Source organism: Oncorhynchus tshawytscha, linkage group LG16 (assembly GCF_018296145.1).
Source record: "Oncorhynchus tshawytscha isolate Ot180627B linkage group LG16, Otsh_v2.0, whole genome shotgun sequence".
NCBI classification, from domain to species: Eukaryota; Metazoa; Chordata; class Actinopteri; order Salmoniformes; family Salmonidae; genus Oncorhynchus; species Oncorhynchus tshawytscha.
The window spans coordinates 65,775,177-65,796,108 of record NC_056444.1 but is presented as its reverse complement, the minus strand read 5'-3'; the positions used below and the strand labels follow the sequence as shown (position 1 = coordinate 65,796,108).

The following is a 20,932-nucleotide window of genomic DNA, read 5'->3' as shown; positions in this document are numbered from 1 at the left end:
TTCAGTTGTCTTGTCCTGTATCCTCTTCACTTAAAATATATAGGCCTACATTGTGAGACTAACAAAAGCTAGACTAATGTATAGATCTATTAAACATAGTTTATCCTTGGCATATTGCAGCTTTCCCAGTTTCTCCCAATTGTCACTGACGTTATCAAATGTTTACAAAGCCTGGATATGTACTCCTCTTTCCATTTTATTTTTGCTCTACGTTACATCCAGACCATCCATAAAAAGTCCATAAACTCACTAAGATATATACAAGTTTACTTCATGGACAGTAAAATCAAGCAACACAAATATTGTCTTTTAACAAGTGTGTGAAACCTTTAACAGTCAAAATTACATTTAAAAAAATGTATTTTCATCAGTAGTTTATATTCTGGATTTCTTCAGAATTCACCATGGCAATTCCCCAAAGAAACTGTTAATAGTAAGCAGGGTTGCCATGTTTGGAACAGTGCAATGCATTTTAATCAAATGCATTATTACAGTTGAAATCAGAAGTTTACATACACTTAGGTACTCATTAAAACTTGTTTTTCAACCACTCCACAAATGTCTTGTTAACAAACTATAGTTTTGTCAAGTCGGTTAGGACATCTACTTTGTGCATGACACAAATTTTTCCAACAATTGTTTACAGTTTATTTCACTGTATCACAATTCCAGTGGGTCAGAAGTTTACATACACTAAGTTGACTGTGCCTTTAAACAGCTTGGAAAATTCCAGAAAATGATGTCATGGCTTTAGAAGCTTCTGATAGGCTAATTAACATCATTTAAGTCAATTGGAGGTGTACCTGTGGATGTATTTCAAAGACTACCTTCAAACTCAGTGCCTCTTCACTTGACATCATGGGAAGATCAAAAGAAATCAGCCAAGAACTCAGAAAACAAATTGTAGACCTCCACAAGTCTGGTTCATCCTTGGGAGCCAATTCCAAAACGCCTGAAGGTACCACGTTCATCTGTACAAATAATAGTACGCAAGTATAAACACCCTGGGACCACGCAGCCGTCATACCGCTCAGGAAGGAGACGCTGTCTCCTAGAGATTAACGTACTTTGGTGCGAAAAGTGCAAATCAATCCCAGAAACACAGCAAAGGAACTTGTGAAGATGCTGGAGGAAACAGGTACAAAAGTATCTATAGCCACAGTAAAAATGAGTCCTATAGCGACATAACCTGAAAGACCGCTCAGCAAGGAAGAAACCACTGCTCCAAAACAGCCATAAAAAAGCCAGACTACGGTTTGCAACTACACATGGGGACAAAGATCATACTTTTTGGAGAAATGTCCTCTGGTCTGATGAAACAAAAAATAGAACTGTTTGGCCATAATGACCATTGTTATGTTTGGAGGAAAAGGGGGATGCTTGCAAGCTGAAGAACACCATCCCAACCGTGAAGCACGGGGGTGGCAGCATCATGTTGAGGGGGTGCTTTGCTGCAGGAGGGACTGGTGCACTTCACAAAATAGATGGCATCATGAGGACGGAAAAGTATGTGGATATATTGAAGCAACATCTCAAGACATCAGTCAGGAAGTTAAAGCTTGGTCGCAAATGGGTCTTCCAAATGGACAGTGACTCCAAGCATATTTCAAAAGTTGTGGCAAAATGGCTTAAGGACAACAAAGATGGAGTGGCCATTACAAAGCCCTGCCCTCAATCCTATAGAAAATTTGTGGGCAGAACTGAAAAAGCGTGTGTGAGCAAGGAGGCCTACAAATCTGACTCAGTTACACCAACTCTGTCAGGAGGAATGGGTCAAAATTCACCCCATTTATTGTGGGAAGCTTGTAGAAGGCTACCAAAAACATTTGATCCAAGTTAAACAATTTATAGGCAATGCTAACAAATACTAATTGAGTGTATGTCAACTTCTGACCCACTGAGAATGTGATGAAAGAAAAAAGCTGAAATGAATAATTCTCGACTATTATTCTGACATTTCACATTCTTAAAATAAAGTGGTGATCCTAACAGACCTAAAACAGGGAATTTTTACTAGGATTAAATGTCAGGTATTGTGAAAAACTGAATTTAAATGTATTTGGCTGAGGTGTATGTAAACTTCCAACTGTATATGTTTAATGTGCATGGGAATTAAATCATAGACTTTATAAATAGTGGAGAGTAATATGTAGCAGTTCGCATTCAGGAGAAAGTCAACTATTCATGTCAAAAGTTTCAATTCCACATGAAAATAAATGGAAATACCTGATGTACAATGCGTGTACAAAACATTATGAACACCTGCTCTTTCCATGACATCGACTGACCAGGTGAAAGCTACGATCCCTTATTGATGTCACTTGTTAAATCCACTTCAATCAGTGTAGATGAAGGGAAGGAGACAGGTTAAAGAATGATTTTTAAGCCTTGGATTGTGTTGTGTATGGACATGTATTGTGGATGTGTGCCTTTCATAAGGTGAATTGGCAAGACAAAAGATTTAAGTGCCTTTGAATGGGGTATGGGAGTAGGTGCCAGGTGCACCAGTGTGTCAAGAACTGCAGCGCTGCCAAGTTCTTCACACTCAACAGTTTCCCGTGTATATCAAGAATGGTCCAACACCCAAAAGACATCCAGCCAACTTGACACAACTGTGGGAAGCATGAGTCAACATCGGCCAGCATCCCGGTGAAACGCTTGCGACACATTGCAGAGTCCATGCCCCGGCGAATTGAGGCTGTTCTGAGAAGTTGCAAGTCAATATTAGGAAGGTGTTGTTAATGCTTTGTACACAGTGCATGTTTAAATTCTTATCAAGAGGATTCCAACATATTGTACATATACATGTGCTGATAAGATGATTGATTTCAATGGTAGACTTCATCCTTCTCATCCTGAATACATGACATTCACAAATGCAAGGAGGGTAACTTAGAGCACATATAATTCAAGGATGAATCACTGGTCACATATTTCCTTAAAAATATGGGTGGCTGAGGTTTCCTGAGTACTGTATACAGTCAGGCCTATGGTATTCTTCAAAAGAGATTCTTCTGCTAGAAGAACAATCCTCCTGGTGCCCTGTCTTCCCAACAGGACATTTTTAGGGCAGTAGTCACAGCTAAATAGTGGAGAGGAGTGGGTGGGGTAGGGGGAGGTTGGTTGACTAGTTACATTCATTTGCCATCTCTTCTCTCTCTATACATCCTCCTTCTGATTTCACCACCTTTTCATCATAACATACAGTATCTGTATGATGACGAGGAGGAGGTATTGTTTTGGTTGCTTTCATAATGGCATTCAAAGTGCCACAAACAGGGAAACAAAACAGCAACTTAAGAAATCAAATTGATTGATTGCATACCTTCTGTCTAACTTCTATTACATTGAATAGTGAGGGATATAGTAGCCTAATTTTACACCACTAAAACTAGTAGTACAACGGTAAGCATCCCACCCAAGGTCAAGGCTTTGCTAATCTCACTGGAAACAATAGACATTTAAGGCAAATGTAACACCAGTGTCTTGTTTGGATGGATGGATGGATGGATGGCACCATCTTAGTTTCAGTAGCGCCCACATTATGACACACACAAACACAGTAAAAAAAAAAAAGTTTTTAAACTTGAATAAATAATCTCAAATAAATAAATGTTCACCAGTAGTTACCCTAAACCACGACATGTTGGCTATGCCGCAGCTTTCGGGCACAGGGGCATGGCATCAGAAGTTCACAATCACATAATAACCAACCTCCTCTTAGCTTAGAGGCTGACGCTGTACAAAGTAAATGCTCCAACAGAGATGATGACTGAGGAGGAGCATGATGCGGAATGCATGACAGGCTCCATGCTTTTCCTAAAACCCCTTTATGTTGAATGACTGACAAAACTGGCATCTCAAGGTTTAACTCCACTGATCTGTATGATGTCACAGATCTATGTCCTGCTCAAACACACTCATGCATGGGTATCTTTCATCAACAGGGGTCTTTGCTGCTGGTATGATCGTGCCCAACCCTTCACCACCTGCAGACACAAAGTCACATACTAGATTTCAGATAATCTGACTGTCACCTGATTTTTTCTTCATTACTGTTGTATATGGCATTGCATTTGAAATAAACACTGTGTGCAAATACCTTAAGTGACGCACAATGTGTGCCTAAAGATGACTTGACTTACACCAGAGTTGGAAACAAGCTCCAACAGATCCAGCTAGGGGAGTTTTCCCCACGCAATTCATACCGAACAGAAACGTAAAGTGATATCAAATCGGGTGACCAGACACTCTGGGAGTTAGATAGAAAGGCGTCCGACGCGCGGTCGGGATGCCCCGAATTATTATTCACATATAAGCGGTACATATAAGGGTACATAGTCGTACCGCATCTCCGCAAAATAAACCTTTACATTTTAGTCATTTAGCAGACACACTTATACGGTTGACCAAGTTCTCAAATGTCTACATTCGTTAATATCTTCATTCATAAAAGATTTTTAAAAGGCAGCACTTTCAGAACTGATCTTTAATTTTTTTACAAAGATGAAGCACAATGCGGCTCCATTTGATACTACTACATTACATAAAAAGGCCTTTATTTATACGGGGCCAATGTTGCCATCTAGTGTTTGTAAAAGTGCCACATAGGGAAGGAACTCATGTTACTGTAGCCTATCAATTAATTCAAAGACGAGGGTGAAATCATACCTTAGTATCTTCCTCTTTCCACAGCATTTCCTGTTCAACTTCATGTAATTCTTCAGAGGGGTCGTAAGTATAGACTGGAAGCAACTGGTGCCGAAGCCTGTCAATTCTGAAACACACAATAGGAAAGGAGTGGGGTAGGGGGAGGTGACCAATGTAACATGGTGACCAATGCAAGAATACATTTTTTTGACATAATTGTAAGATTTCTGTGTATTATTCAAAAGGAGTTGGCCAATTTAAAAGTGCACTATGCATAAATCACTCCACCATTTTCCGGTTGCTAAAATTATAATAGTTTGCCTCATTTCAGTTTGTGACAAAACAAGCAGGCATTGTGTAGAGAATCCTTGTACCATCTAAACCGCTGTGAAATATATTTTCCAAAACCAAAAATATTTTATTTTCAGCTGTTTAAAGCTGGCGTACAGTATCCAAAGCAAAAGACACAAAAACTAAACTTAAGGAAGCATAGAAATAGCACCCATAGAACAGATCTACCTCAGACTGGCTTTCAATTTTTTTATTTTTTATTTTACCTTTATTTAACTAAGCAAGTCAGTTAAGAACAAATTCTTATTTTCAATGAAGGCCTAGGAACAGTGGGTTAACTGCCTGTTCAGGGGCAGAATGACAGATTTGTACCTTGTCAGCTCGGGAGTTTGAACTTGCAACCTTCCGGTTACGAGTCCAACGCTCTAACCACTAGGCTACCCTGCCGCCCCAGGGAATGAAAGCTCTATAATTAACATTTCTATGTGAATTTGGCCAGGTCACCCAAAAAGTTACATAAAGTAGCTTTAATAAGTAACCATACACCTGCTGAGAGCAATAAGGAAGAGAATACAAGGAAGTTACCTTCTCTTCTTGCGCACATACAGCACCTGCAATAAAAAAGATGACTAGTTTAGCTGGTTTAAATAAAATACAGGAGATGTTATGTGGTCATTTTAAAGGTTATTAAATCAAAAGCTTTAGCTCATCAAAGTAGTACTTCTTAACTGTATCACTGTAGGCCAACATGTGATGTTCCTGTTAACCACTCACCACAGCTGCAGCTATCCCGATGAAGGTGATCAGGAAGAATGGTACCAACAATGAGCTGACTGCCACATCCCTGTCTATGGGGGCAGGGGGCTGAGTAGTGCTGTTCATTGCATATGTGTGGGTAGAGGGTCAGGGGCTGCTAGGCTGTCCCAGCCAAGCTTCGGAAGCAGCAAATCCCCAGTCGGATTGACAAGTTAGGCGGTAGCAGTCCTCTCCCAGTTGTTTTTTCCTCATCCTTGTCGCTCATGTGACTTCCACATGGTCTCTCCCCTTTCACTAATCAGTGTGAAATATGCCTGAGAGGGCCAAAAGACAAAACAAGTAGAAATCACATGGTTAGGTATACGAGAAAGAGGAAAAATGGCAGAGAAATCTTCACCCAAATTTGATACAGATAGATCAAAGTGCACAGAGTAAATAGTTTCACTAATAGCTAGCTATGATGGCAAACTTTTTTATGGAGGCCTCTAATCTGCTTTCTAGCCACCGTTTCCACATGAAACGGTAATAGTAGAGAGCATGACCCATAATAGATGTCACATTTTTGGATATGTCCTACATTTTTACCTAGGAGTCATGTGGTCCACACAACAATGTCCATATTATTCACATGTGTGGGCCCGGGTAAAATGCTGCTCAGGTTGGACTATCTGATTGAGCTTTAGCAAACTAATACTCAAATTTCCAGCTAAATTATTACAAATAATTGTAAAAGATTCAGATGTATCTTATGTGCGCAGCACCCAGGCCGAGGCACGTGAATAGCATACATCAAATATGCTGGCCTCCACTACACTTTGTTGTATGATAGCTTTGGGTGGCCAAAACCGTGTAGGTCAAACCGGGCTTAACCCGATGTTTGGTAACCTAGTAACTAGCTGTATTACTTGGCTCGTTAAAGTTGCTACGCAAACAATGTCATGCATCGTATGTTTAGCTTGCTGAATTGAACAGCTCCAGCTAACGTTGTCACAGACCAACTTGGTAGCACAGCTTTTGGATTATGCAGCTCAATTAATTTTTCACTTTGGCGTATTGCAAGTGTCTTAGAAGAGTACCACTGCGGATAACCATATTGCTAGCTCTAAATGATTTGTCCAATTTACCTTAAATCAGGAAAGTGATTGTAATGAACACTCACCGAACGTTGCTCCTCTTTCACCCTGCAGCTAACCAGGAAGAAAACATAATAGCCCTTTGATTGACAAGCCAATTCATGAAAGCAGGGAATGGGAGACGGAGGAATGCAGCCAATGAAGCGTCTCTGGAACAGACAGAAGCTGAGTGCTATGCACCTGATGCGTCGGGACGTGTCGCTAAACTCATACTGTACACCATTTATTAAGGACTGTCATATCAATTTACCAAATACTCTTTGGTATTTTAATAGGCCTATTGTATGGAGGAAGAGGTAGTCCGTGCAGTGAGAGGGTTGACTTACAGCATTTCCCTCCTTCCATGAATGCAGAAAGATGGAATTGCAATTACATTATTTCTCAGAGCAACTCTTTTCCGCATCCCTCTCCCTCCATTGGGCTCTGCACCACCAATCCCTTCCCCTCACTAGGCCCTCGAAAACGGCGCATGTAAACAGATGACTCTATATCTGGCACATAGGCAGCAAGTTCAATATGAAGTTCAATACCAAGAACTGCAGGCAGACACAATGAGAGAAGGCCCAGGGCAGATAATGGACCACGCTTGGTCAAATTGGGGGGGAAACAAACATGTACAGTGTGAACCATAGACTAAGAAGACCATGGTGACTTATAGTAAACGTAAGAAAAAAGATGAGTCCTTGCTCAGGTATGGAGAGGATGGACAAAGTAAAGAGCAATCATATTTGGCACTGAGAAAGTTTGTACTGGTGGGAGACCTCTACTCATGTTGGTGCTTGGGAGATGAAATCATCTTTGTACTTGTGGTTCTATGTAAACCTACATTAAGGCATGGGCATTTACTGTACATCGACTGGTTGCTCTGCTGTTTATGCATGATTTGAACCTAGAACATTTAGATTATTTGGGCAGTTATAAAGAGCCTATCTACAGCGGAGTAAGAGCATGAACTCTGGAAAAAAAGAGATATGTTTATTCAATCTATAATAAAAATAAAAAAATGTGTTTACATTAATCATACCTGCTATTTCAATAATTTACAATGTTTTGTTCAAGGACAGGGTCCTCTAAGTCACATACTGGTAAGTAAGCAGTAGATAAGAATGTGTAGTAAAGCTATAACGAACTGTAATAAAGATGTTTGATGAGACAAGAATGAATATGGCAAATTATTGTGAAAAAAAGGCATGAAAAGTCATTGTTCAAAATTATCTTAACCCACCCCCTCTCTTTCTGTCTATTTTTCTCTCTTTCTCTCTCTTTCTGTAGTTGGGTGTTTGAGTGGGAATCCGGTGTGGGTAAGTTGTGCAGCAGCCTCCAGGAATCCTCATTCCAGGAACTGTCATTCAATCGGCTCAACAAATACACACACAGACTCACTCAGAAACACCTCTGCATTAGTGAAATATCATATTACTACAGCATAAGCCTTCTCTGTGCACACTCACAGCATTTTTCTGCAATGATGTAAGCTACGAGGGGGAGATTGTTTTTGTACAATAATCAATGAATGTCCACATTGAAATTAAAGGAAAAATCTGAGACACTTCACAAACACTCTGTGGTTGAACTGGAGTCAAATAGAAACAGGCTTAATCATTCTGGGAAAGGTTAAAAAAAAAAACTCCCCCCACTCCCTGCAACACACGCTCTCTCTCAGTTTCTATGGTTTCCTCAAAGAGCACTGCATTTTCCCTGTCTTTATTTTCCTAGAAAGAGCGGTGAGCTCAAGCTGAGCTGAGTCAACATCAAGGGATTAAGCAAAATACGGTTAAAATGCACTTTTGCTATTCTCAATCATTCTCAAGTGCCAGATACAGAAACAGTTATAAAATAGGCAGTTATCAAATTTCTATGGCTTATCTAAAAAAAAAAATGTTTTACTTTAGCTTCTGTCACACATGAAAACAGATCAATGCCATATGCCAATGGCTCTGCCAAATGGTTGCAAATACCATAAGAGGCTCATTTACACTGTACATAAGGAGATTTAGGAGGATTTTGGAAGTATTTTTTGCTCATTTCAAGAGATGGTTATTTCAGAATCTCGAAGATCTATAAAGGAACCCAAATTTAGACCTGAAATTGAGTAACACAATGACAGTCTTAAAAAACAACTAAAAGTGTAATCAGCTGAAACTACACCAAGTTACACTGCAGGATTAAGAGAAAATGCGAATGGATAGGACACTCAGATCAGCCACCTTTGCAGCATAAAGACATAAAGACACTATAAGACAACTAAGGCAAGACGATGGTCTGGAATCCATCATCAATCAAATTCAATCCAATTTATTTATAAAGCCTTTTTCACATCAGCATAAAAAATCCCCCATAATAAAAGCCATGGTACATCAGGTGAATTGGTTGAATACTGTATAGTGTTTTTAATTAATGTGGTCCATTGTACAATAATTGTTCTTTAATATTGTTTATAGAACAATAACAAAGCTTTTATCTATTCCCCTTTGTCATGTTCTTCTAACTGTTATTTATTTCAGCATTCCATTTCAGTACTCTCAATTGTTCATTTAGTTTAACTAACCTAAGATGGTGATAGGTAGGTGAATTTAGCCTCTGATACATAGCAGTTAACAGCGTTGGGCCAGTAACCAAAAGGCTGCTGGTTCAAATCCCAGAGCCGACTAGGTGAAAAATCTGTCAATGATCCCTAGAACAGGGCACTTAACCCTAATTGCTCCTGTAAGTCGCTCTGGATAAGAGCATCTGCTAAAGGACTCAAGTATAAATGTAAAAATACACGTAGGGATTTGCTAAATGATCATCTAGGAACCAGCATGCATACAGCTGAGAGACAATTTTCAACACAACATTAGGACAGTGATCATTGATGTCCAATTAAAGTCTAATTCAGGAATATCAAAACATCAGATGAGCATTTCCTACAGCACAAAAGGGTATTCCAGCAAGAAGTCATGTAGCAGGAATTGTTTTCCTCAATCTACATACAATACCCCATAATGACAAAGCAAAAATATGTTTTTAGAAATGTTAGCAAATGTTTAAAAAAAAATTAAACAGATACCTCATTTACATAAGTATTCAGACCCTTTGCTATGAGACTCGAATTTGAGATCAAGTGCATCCTGTTTCCACTGATCATTCTTGCGATGTTTCTACAACTTGATTGGAGTTCACCTGAGACAAATTCAATTGATTGGACAAGATTTGGAAAGGCACACACCTGTCTATATAAGGTCCCACTGTTGACAGTGCATGTCAAAGCAAAAACCAAGCCATGAGGTAGAAGGAATTGTCCGTAGAACTCCGAGACAGGATTGTGTCGAGGCACAGATCTGGGGAAAGGTACCAAAAAATGTCTGCAGCATTGAAGGTCCCCAAGAACACATTGGCCTTTATCATTCTTCAATGGAAGAAGTTTGGAACCACCAAGACTTACCCTAGAGCTGACCGCACTGAGCAATCGGGGGAGAAGGGCCTTAGTCAGGGAGGTGACCAAGAACCCAATGGTTACTCTGACAGAGCTCCAGAGTTCCTCTGTGAATATGGGAGAACCTTCCAGATGGACAACCATCTCTGCAGCACTCCACCAATCAGGCTTTTATGGTAGAGTGGCCAGACGGAAGACAATCCTCGGTAAAAGGCACATGACAGCCCGCTTGGAGTTTGCCAAAAGGCACCTAAAGACTCTCTGACCACGAGAAACAAGATTCTCTGGTCTGATGAAACCAAGATTGAACTCTTTGTCCTGAATGCCAATTGTCACGTCTGGAGGAAACCTGGCACCATCCCCATGGTGAAGCATGGGGGTGGCGGCATCATGCTGTGGGGATGTTTTTCAGCGGCAGGGACTGGGAGACTAGTCAGGATCGAGGGAAAGCACAGAGAGATCTTTGATGGAAACCTGCTCCAAAGCGCTCAGGACCTCAGACTGGGGCGAAGGTTCACCTTCCAACAGGACAACAACCCTAAGCACACAGCAAAGACAATGCATGAGTGGCTTCGGGTCAATTCTCTGGATGTCCTTGAGTGGCCCAGCCAGAGCCTGGACTTGAACCTGATCGAACATCTCTGGAGAGACCTGAAAATAGCTGTGCCATCCAACCTGACAGAGCTTGAGAGGATCTGTAGAGAAGAATAGGAGAAGCTCCCCAAATACTGTTGTGCCAAGCTTGTCGCATCACACCCAATAAGACTCAGGGCTGTAATTGCTGCCAAAGGTGCTTCAACAAAGTAGTGAGTAAAAGGTCTGAATACTTATGTAAATGTGATATTTACATTAACAGTGGCTTGCAAAAGTATTCACCCCTTGGTAATTTTCCTATTTTGTTGCCTTACAATCTGGAATTAAAATTGATTTTCTGGGGGTTTTGCCATTTGATTTACACAACATGCCACTTTGAAGACAAAAAATATGTTTTATTGTGAGACAAACAAGAAATAAGACAAAAAAACAGAAACCTTAAGCATGCATAACTATTACTGGACACTCTTCCGTAAAGCCCAGCTCTCTGGAGTGTACGGCTTAAAGTGGTCCTATGGACAGATACTCCAAAGGGGTTGAATACATATGCACGCACCACTTTTCAGGGAGGTTTTTTCAATCATTTTTTGAAACAAGTAAAAAATATATATATATTTCACTTCACCAATTTGGACTATTTTGTGTATGTCCATTACATGAAATCCAAATAAAAATCTATTTAAATTACAGGTTGTAATGCAACAAAATAGGAAAAATGCCAAAGGGGATGAATACTTTTGCAAGGCACTGTATATAAATTTACAGAAATGTCTAAAAACCTATTTTTGCTTTGTCATTATGGGGTATTGTGTGTAGATTGTGGGAATTTAAAAAAATCAATTTTAGAATAAGGCTGTAACGTAAACAAAATGTTGGAAAAAAATTGTGAACACTTTCTGAATGCACTGTGAATTCCAGATAATTACTAATATAAAAATGATATAAAAGAATTTCAAAAGCTAGACACTGACGCCTAGCCATAATACATGTGTTATTATCACTCCATGATTTGAAAAATGTGCAGTGTTGAATAGCCTAGTGTCTTCAGAAAGTATTGACCCCCTTGACGTTTTCCACATTTTGTTGTTACAGCCTGAATTTAAAATGGATTAAATTGTGATTTTTTTTGTTGTCACTGGCCTACACACAATACCCCATAATGTCAAAGTGGAACTATGTATTTCAACATTTTTACAAATTAGTTAAAAATGAAAAGCTGAAATGTCATGAGTCAATAAGTATTCAACCGCTTTAAGGCAAGCTTAAATAAGTTCAGGAGTAAAAGTTTGCTTAACAAGTCGCATAATAAGTTGCATGGACTCTGTGTGCATTAAGTGTTTAACATGATTTTTGAATGACTACCTCATCTCTGTACCCCACACAAACAACTATCTGTAACGTTCCTCAGTGGAGCAGTGAATTTCAAACACATATTCAACCACAAAGACCAGGGAGGTTTTCTAATGCCTCTCAAAGAAGGGCAGACATTGAATATCCCTTTGATCATAGTGAAGTTATTAAATACACTTTGGATGGTGTATGAATACACCCAGTCACTACAAAAATACAGGCGTCCTTCCTAACTCAGTTGCCGGAGAGGAAGGAAACCGCTTGGGGATTTTACCATGAGGCCAATGGTGACTTTAAAACAGTTACAGAGTTTAATGGCTGTGATAGGAGAAAATTGAGGATCAATCAACATTTAAGTTACTCCACAATACTAACCTAATTGACAGTGTGAAAAGAAGGAAGCCTGTACAGAATAAAAATATTCCAAAACATGCGTCCTGTTTGCAACAAGGCACTAATGTAGTACTGCAAAAAAAATATGGCAAAGCAATTAACGTTTTGTCCTAAACACAAAAAGTTATGTTTGGGGCAAATCCAATACAACACATTACTGAGTACCACTCTCCATATCGTCAAACATAGTGGTGGCTGCATCATGTTATGACTATGCTTGTAATCGTTAAGGACTGGGGTGTTTTTAAGGATAAAGAAATTAACGGTTTCCAACAGACACTGTGAGATTAATCCACCTTTCAGCAGGACAATAACCTAAAACACAAGCCAAATCTACACTGGAGTTGTTTACCAATAAGACAGTGAATTTTCCTCTTAGAGACTTACCCAGGAAGACTCACAGCTGTAATCACTGCCAAAGGTGATTCTAACATGTATTGACTCAGGGGGTTGAATACGTATCTAATCAAGATATTAGTGTTTTATTTTTCATAAATGTTTTACAAATGTAAAAAAAAAATCTGCTTTGACATTAGAGTAGTGTGTAGTTCTTTGACAAAATGTTAATTAAATCAATTTGAATCCCACTTTGTAAAAACAAAATGTGGAACAAGTCAAGGGGTGTGAATACTTCCTAAAGGCACTGTACATGCGTCCTACATGTGTCCTAATAATTCCACTCACTATATTGAATAGTATGGTCGTTGGACAAATCTTAGACTAAACTTGTAGTCTTATATATCTGCATTTGAAAGTGTGCTATTTCTCACCTACTGAGTGCGTTCTTGGAAGACCCCAAAGGGCAAACCCAATATTTTTTTTATAACTAACTAAATCTCATTGTTCTGTGGTTCAACCCTTGAAATAGCCTACTCAGGAGATCTTCTCTAACTCCTAGAACCAAATGACAACTTTTTCACGTTTTTCACAGTTTCAACGTTTCACAATTTTACATGAAAATTGTAGTTTGCGCAACTGTTAGGCTGGATACCTAGGCTCTATATCGCCTACATCGTCAATTGGCCATATAGAACATGCTTACGAATACACTAATGAATATGCTGAGTAAAGTGTGATGGGATTGAACTGGAAAAGTATTTGTGTTAATGCTGCAAACAAAAGATTGTGCTGAATCTCAACTCACGTCTCCTTGAGGCATGTTTATTCATAATTAAAACATTATTTGTTAATTTGCCAGATCCCTTTAATTTCAGTAGGCTATAATGATATTCTTATTTCAGGGTAATAGGTCTATACCATGGGCTATTTTGTGCTTATAGAGGATAAACACGACTTGGAAGCCAGTGGGGGGAGCCATATGAGGATGGGCTCATTGTAATGGCTGGAATGGAGTATTCTAATGGAGTAGAACATGTGGTGTCCGTATGGTTGATAAGTTCCATTTATGCCATTCAAGACAATACAATGAGCCTGTCCTCCTATAACTCATCCTTGTCATATTATTTATATTATATTATATTACAAAACCCTCCTTTTATTGCCTACTTGCTTTTTTTCTATAGCCTTCATAATGTTTTTTTAATGAAAAAAAAAAAACATTGTAAAAAATTAATGCCAAATTCAAGGTTGATAAATTCCAACGTTGGCGTGGATTTTAACGTACAGTACAATCATATCTATGCATAAAATATATCCGTGGTAGAGGCGTCACTACAGACCTGGTTCGATTCCAGGCTGTATCACAACCAGCCGTGATTGGGAGTCCCACAGGGCTGCGCACAATTGGCCCAGCGTCGTCCTGGTTAGGCCATCATTGTAAATAATAATTTGTTCTTAACTGACTTATCTAGTTAAATAAAATAAAGAAGGCGGATGATGGAGAGGGGATAGGAGGAAACCGGGTGCGGCTCCTGGACTCATGGACTGAATATAATACAAACCAGGTAAAACGAGACCAACCAGAAACATCACAACTGCGTTTATACTGTACGCTTATTCTCAAATATTGAAACGTGAATACCGAAATGTGTAGCCTAGGCTACGTTCGACTATTCTATCTCCGGTGGTGCGTAATTTACGCAGCTTTTTAATAATGGCGTCTGTACGAGAGATGCGACCAGGTCTTCAAAAATGAAGCGAAGAAGAAGTCTATTCTAGAAATTTCGAGACTTATACAGGGTTTCAGTAAGTGGGCTGTGAACGTCTTCCAGTGATTTTGTTCACTTTTTTCTTTTTTGAGACCCCGAAATGATGAAGATCAAATCGAATCAAACGCGGACATATGACGGGGATGGCTACAAGAAGCGCGCCGCCTGTCTGTGCTTCAGAAACGAGAGTGAGGAGGAGGTAAGTCCGAGGCTAGAGTGGTGTGGTGGAACGGGCCTTGTGAATAAACAGTTTGCCACGTTGCCAGCAGATAGTCTGGGGGTAGCGATTCCGAAAGAAGAGAAGAGGGCGAGTTGTCAACGAAAGGCATATATTTGGTGGCGAGAAGGCCTAAATAGAATTGCTGGCAACAAGATCACCGGCGGTTGCCATGTTTTTGTGTCAAATACTATTACAATTCTCCAACTGACATTAACCGTAGACGCCTAGATTAAATGTAATTGTATTTCCCCAGAGTTGTCAGTGAGTTTATGCAATGCAGTTTCCATTTAGTTTTGGGCCATTGCAACAAATTCTGCAATGTGTGCATATCATCAAAGGAGTGGGCCAACAAAAAATGTAAGGCATGGCGCAAATGCATCCATGACATGCCTTGTGCAAATAGAGTACCACAGTATGAGTCATAATACCCATAAAACCTAGTGGTCAAACAAGGAAATGGTTCCAATCGTTTTTCCACCATTTAATTTATCTCATGAGATTTTAGAAACACTTAAAATAAGGGCTGTGTTTCGTGTATGCTTACCCTTGTGTGACGTTTTGATGATACAAATTTAAATCTCTCGGACAAGGTGAAATGTATCAATATATTCGCCTGTGTTTCCCCCACCAAACAAATGAAACGCTAATTAGCTGCGAATGTGGCTATCATAAAGAACTACAAATGTCATGATGACCTGATTGAGACTGCTCCAAAAATAAGAATCTCTGGATTGACTATCTAATGTTAGCTAAATGTAGTCATGAAGAAACTGGCTACATTTCTTTAAATGGACAATTCTGTGAACTGTCTTGTGCAAAATTTAAATTGACACAATACCTGTTAGCAAAGGCGGCAGCTGGAGATGACTTGCAGGGATTTGTAGTCTTGCTTGATGTCTACTTTGATGCTAATTGGCATTTTCGAATCTGAGAGTAAATGTAGCTGAAATATATTGATAAAAGTCACCTCGTCTGAGAGATGTACCTGGTTATCAAAACATCATGCCAGGGTAAGCCTACTTGAGCCTACAGCCCTTATTTGAAGTGTTTCTAAAATTCCCTATGGAAAAAATTATTGGAACCATTTCCCTGTTTGACTGAGGTTTTTTTGTGGGTATTATAACACCTGGGGGCTCAAGTGCTTGATTTCTGTTATAGGCCTATATTAGTGCTCAAGTAATTAGAGCAACTCAATCTTGTGACGGTAGGGGAATATTATCTGAATTGAAATAACTATCAATCCTACAGGTGTTGTTGGTGAGTAGTATCCGGCATCCAGGCAAGTGGATCGTCCCTGGTGGAGGGATGGAGCCGGAGGAAGAGCCCAACGTTGCTGCTGTTCGAGAGGTGTGTGAAGAGGTAGGCTGAATTACTTGTCAACTTGACTTGTGCATTCAGAGTTTTTATTAAGCAAGGAGCTCATGGGAAGTATAATTTCACTTCTGCACAGGTGGCCTTTAAATGGTTTGGTTTAGGCTTATTAATCTGATCCGATTTCCCCAAACATCCTGTCCTACAGCAAAATTTTCTAGAAGGGTTATGCTCATGCTAAAGTGTTGCCTAAAGCTCTTAAGGAGGGTATATAATGTATTTCCCTTCTCCCTAACTGAAGTTAGCATTTTCTCTTATAACAAATTAGATCTTCCAGTCATTTTAAGTTTATTGCTTTCCATTAAGTGTAATCAGCCTCTTTTGTGAGTTCATTGTGATTGATATTGTGCTCATTTATCAGTGAAACACAATCTGATGCATTGTTGTCTTTGCAAAATGTTCTTGCAGGATTAGTTTTTTTTGTTGTTGATGTACCAAGTTTATACCTGTTACCTTAGCAGCCCTTATTTCATGCCTGAAAAATCTATGCGTTCTTTGAGTCTAGATGTTCCTCTATGGAAGCTATGGGGATGGAGGAGCCTCTTGATTGAGAGTCCATGTTTATAAATAGAGTAAAACTGTAACCTGAAGAAGAAAGTACTACGATGACGCCATATTAATAGGAACTGATCTCTCCCTCTCCTTCATGACCATACACAACCATGGCCTCCCCCCACCCCGTGACTGAAAATGGCATCAATTCTCAGAATCCCCAGGTCTCATCGGGTGAAAATGCAAAAACATTATCACAAGTGCCCTGCTTTTACTAAGAATGATTTTTTTTCTGCTGTTTCATTTCCACTGGCCATATTGTCTTTTCAGGCTGGTGTCAAGGGGACATTGGGGCGTCTACTAGGAATTTTCGAGGTGAGATGGAAAAAATGGAAGATTTTACATAATCTATTTTTTTAATGTCTGTGTGGTTGTCTTTAAACTTGGTGGGAGGAACTGCTCATTTATTTCTACTGTTTGCCTCCTAACCTTGAGCACTGACAATTTCTTGATTTACTCAGAACACAGACAGGAAGCACAGAACATATGTCTATGTCCTCATCGTTACAGAGATGTTGGAAGACTGGGAGGACTCTGTGAATATTGGTATGTTGTTTCTAGTTTTTTGTGGTGTTTGTGAAAGCTGCGATGACTAGACAATCATTTTTGTTATCAAATTGATTCATTGACACATGGATTAGCCAGTAGATCCTACTACTATTGTAGATCCTTCATAGTTTCAGTCCTTAGTTAATCTAGACTAAACCTGTTTGTTTTTGTTTCCCTTCCTGACTCCCCTTTGGTCTTTATCCCTCTGTTGACAGGGAGAAAAAGGGAATGGTTTAATATAGAGGATGCCAGAAGAGTGTTGCAGTGCCACAAGCCTGTGCAGGCCTCGTACTTTGAGGCCCTACAACAGGGCAGCCTGAGCAGCAACGGGACACCCCTGGTGACCACGATAGGGGGAGAAGAGCACTCCCCTACCTACAATATCAACCAGAGCTCCAGATCGAGTATAAGATAACTAAAACACAAACTCCTGGAGACTTCTCCATCTTTTACCTGCTTCTTTTTCTTACTTAATCCTGCTCCTACTACTTTTTTCTTTTTTTTATATCTTCAAAATATCAACAGAAATGTTTGCCTTTGCCAGCCTTCTTGTGCCAGAGTGGAGGTACAGACTTGACAAGTGTTGGGCGAAGAAGATATAACACTTTGTAATTCGAATGTTTTTGTTGTTGTTGCTTTTTACTAGTGATTGCATGAGATATTCCCAAACTCTTGTCCTCCTTTACCTCGGTTCCTCTCTCATAAATCTGAGGTTTGATGAATGAAACTTTCTGCTTTGGCGACGTAAAGTATTGGTATAGAATGTGTTTACAGAAGAGAACAGGCTTTCCAGGGTCTTGTTTTGCTAACACTACTTGAAGTTGCCACACCCCTTTTTATATGGCATTCATAAGAATGACAACCTCTCACCATATACCGTGACAGATCATTAGTGTAATGCCTACTCCCAACGGTGTTAAGAGTTATAAAGTATGAGTCTATTTCTGTGTGACATTTTCTATTGTTGCTTTTTTTCATATATTTCCTAATCCCCTAAGAATGAATGGCTTTAGGTTAGATAGGCTTGTGGGAAAGTTTCTTGTTTTGCATGTGTGGTAAAGCTACATGGGTGTGTCTTGTGTGACGCAAATTGTAGGAATGGAATTATCTGGTACAAACAGTCTCCCTTTGTATTACATTGTGAAGGTAGCACAAGCTTTGGTGTTTTGAAAGAGACGCTTTGATAAGGGTCTGACAAAAAAACTTCTCCCACAGTAGCTTGGGCCTTTAACCACACTGGGGGACATCTAACCAGAACATTGAAATCTAAGTCATCTGCTGTCTCACATCTTGTCAGACTATGAAGATGATTTATTGTTTGGTTTTATAATTCAATGACCAGAAAGACAGAGAATTGTGCATGTTCTCTGATCCTCAGGGGAAAGGAACAAGAACCCAGACTAGTCTTTTGAATCTGGTTGTGTATCAGGAGGTGGGGAGTAATGTCGTTAGGTGTTTGTGCTTGAATAGTAAGGCTAATTTAAAATGGCACTAGGAAGATTATGCCACTGCTGCATAACATGTGGACCCCACTCTAGACCCCACTCATTGTTATGGTTTCCACTTTATTTGATAATCTTATATCAATTTACTTTGTTAATATTCATATTTATTTTCTTATGTTATGGTGATTGATTGCAGATGACGGACATTTATCAGTCTGTACTTAATAGCCTTTCTGTGTGTGTATTGTGTAAGTTGGGGGCTGATTGGTGTGTATTTGCGTGTGTGTGACTATGGATGCATTTAGACAGGCAGCCCAATTCAGATTTTTTTTTCTGACTAATTGGTCTTTTGACCAATCACAGATCTTTTTCAGAGTTAATCTGATTGGTCAAAAGACCAATTTGTGGAAAAAGATCAGAATTGGGCTGTCTGTCAAAATGCAGCCAGTGTGTGATGCAGGAAAAGAGGTTGCACAACCTGAGATGCAATGCCAAGGTAAATCACCTGCACGTTGGTGAGTACATTTACACTCATGATTTCATCAATTCTAAATTGTATTCCTAACAAATGTTTACACTGTGACGTAGTTCTGCATTTTCCCTTAAATTAACACTGGACTTGTTTTTTGTCAGTGAGATTTGTTTTTTGTTTCTTGAAAAATACTTTTAACAGGTCTTAATATATTGTCTACTTTTGGTATGTTCATTGGTTGTTCAAATTAATCATCATTTAAATATTTTAAATGCCGTATTTCTGACGAATGGATGGATGCCGAGTCTCAGAACCATAGTTATTCTGGCCCTGTCAGGACTTGGGAACAAATAACTGGGATTGGTAGATATGTTAATGAGCTATAGTCTGTCAATGCAGAGAGCAAACTCTCCCACTGACCCTGGAGTTTGGTACTGTCGTTTGCTTGTCTCCCTGGCCCACAAATGAATGTGTAGATTCTTCTTCGCTCACACTTGTCATCTTGTAGTTGCTAGCTGGTTTTGATGAAGTACTTACTCCTGAGACCTCTGTGCTAAACAGCTCAAAACCGTGATGGGCTAGGTATGTGATCATTTCAATTACATTTCAGGCCCACCAAGTTACCCTGCCAAGAACAAACAATGTAAGGTGTCATGTTGTCCATGGTGTGAGAAACTGTCTGGCTCTGGCAGAACAGCTTGTGCCACTGAGCATTTAGGCAAGTATTTGGATATTCTTGCTGAGCTGCATTGGTCCAAATTTACACATTGACCCAACAGATCTGGTACAAAGAGCTGTTCAGTTTTCAGCCTCCTTTTGTTCGTCTTTGAACTGTCTCTTGCCAATGTTTAAGTTTTATACAGCCTCTTAACCTTTATGGCCCTAGCCCTGTGGTATCTTGAGTCCTCAGTTGGCTAGTTTTGCCTAGCTGCATTGCATTTCCTTCAGTTGGTTATGCAACATTTATGTATTAGTAACTGCCTATCATGTGGAGTTTTGGTCCCTTTCAACATTGACCCTGAACATAAGAATGTGACGTTTGCATGTGAACTGCATTTTAATTTCTTTTGACTACTTGCCTATGGCACATGTAAAAATAGAAAGGGTTAGGCCTACTCATGGTAGTCATAATATCGCACCAGGACGTAATGACATACATGGCTTTATTTCCCCACTATAGGGCCAGTAGGAATTTCATTATTTTCCTCAGTATGCCAATGTCTTGAAGCCTGTCATGAGGTTGTGCCATGTACTGGCTATGGGTCATCTAACCAGGTGATGGTAGTTATCGCAGTGTTCCCCCCATTCTTGATTACTTCAGTTTACTGGTAAGGTTAAGGGTCTTAACAGGATAAATCAAATGAGATAATATTTCTTGAAGACTGGTGTTCAGAAATTGTTAGTCGTTACGTGCAATGGTCCAGACAGGCATTTGTTCATTGTTCAATTGGCCTTGCAATTATATGGCTAAACATCTCCATGTTGTCAACTCAGATTTCTTCAATGGGTACAAAGTGTAAGCCTGAATGTAAAATGAATTGTGCCAATTAATAAAAACACCAGTATTTCAGTTCTCTTTTCTTTGAGTTTCTTTCAGCTGATGGAGCAATTTGTTCGTAAATTAACCTACTTT

The 20,932-nt window shown here is 39.5% G+C and overlaps 2 protein-coding genes across 3 annotated transcripts; one reads left to right on the top strand and one right to left on the bottom strand.

Annotated features, from left to right (window-relative positions):
- Window positions 1-1,985: 1,985 nt before the first annotated feature.
- LOC112216132 (small integral membrane protein 29) lies at window positions 1,986-6,985 on the bottom strand. Its single transcript, XM_024375863.2, has 5 exons — window positions 6,857-6,985; window positions 5,716-6,011; window positions 5,527-5,552; window positions 4,672-4,777; window positions 1,986-3,989 (listed from the first exon to the last, which is right to left on the bottom strand). The coding sequence occupies exons 2-5, from the start codon at window positions 5,821-5,823 to the stop codon at window positions 3,921-3,923; spliced, it is 309 nt and encodes a 102-aa protein (XP_024231631.1). The 5' UTR covers window positions 5,824-6,011; window positions 6,857-6,985; the 3' UTR covers window positions 1,986-3,920.
- A 7,591-nt stretch (window positions 6,986-14,576) lies between these two features.
- LOC112216128 (diphosphoinositol polyphosphate phosphohydrolase 1) lies at window positions 14,577-20,869 on the top strand. Of its 2 annotated transcripts, none has more exons than XM_024375860.2 (5): window positions 14,577-14,889; window positions 16,159-16,257; window positions 17,104-17,148; window positions 17,295-17,379; window positions 17,598-20,869. In XM_024375860.2, exons 1-5 carry the CDS (start codon window positions 14,791-14,793, stop codon window positions 17,795-17,797), a joined length of 528 nt encoding a protein of 175 aa, XP_024231628.1. In that variant the 5' UTR covers window positions 14,577-14,790; the 3' UTR covers window positions 17,798-20,869. The 2 variants fall into 2 exon arrangements, with proteins under 2 accessions (XP_024231628.1, XP_024231627.1); XM_024375859.2 differs by having other exon boundaries at window positions 14,600-14,889; window positions 16,159-16,269.
- Window positions 20,870-20,932: the final 63 nt, after the last annotated feature.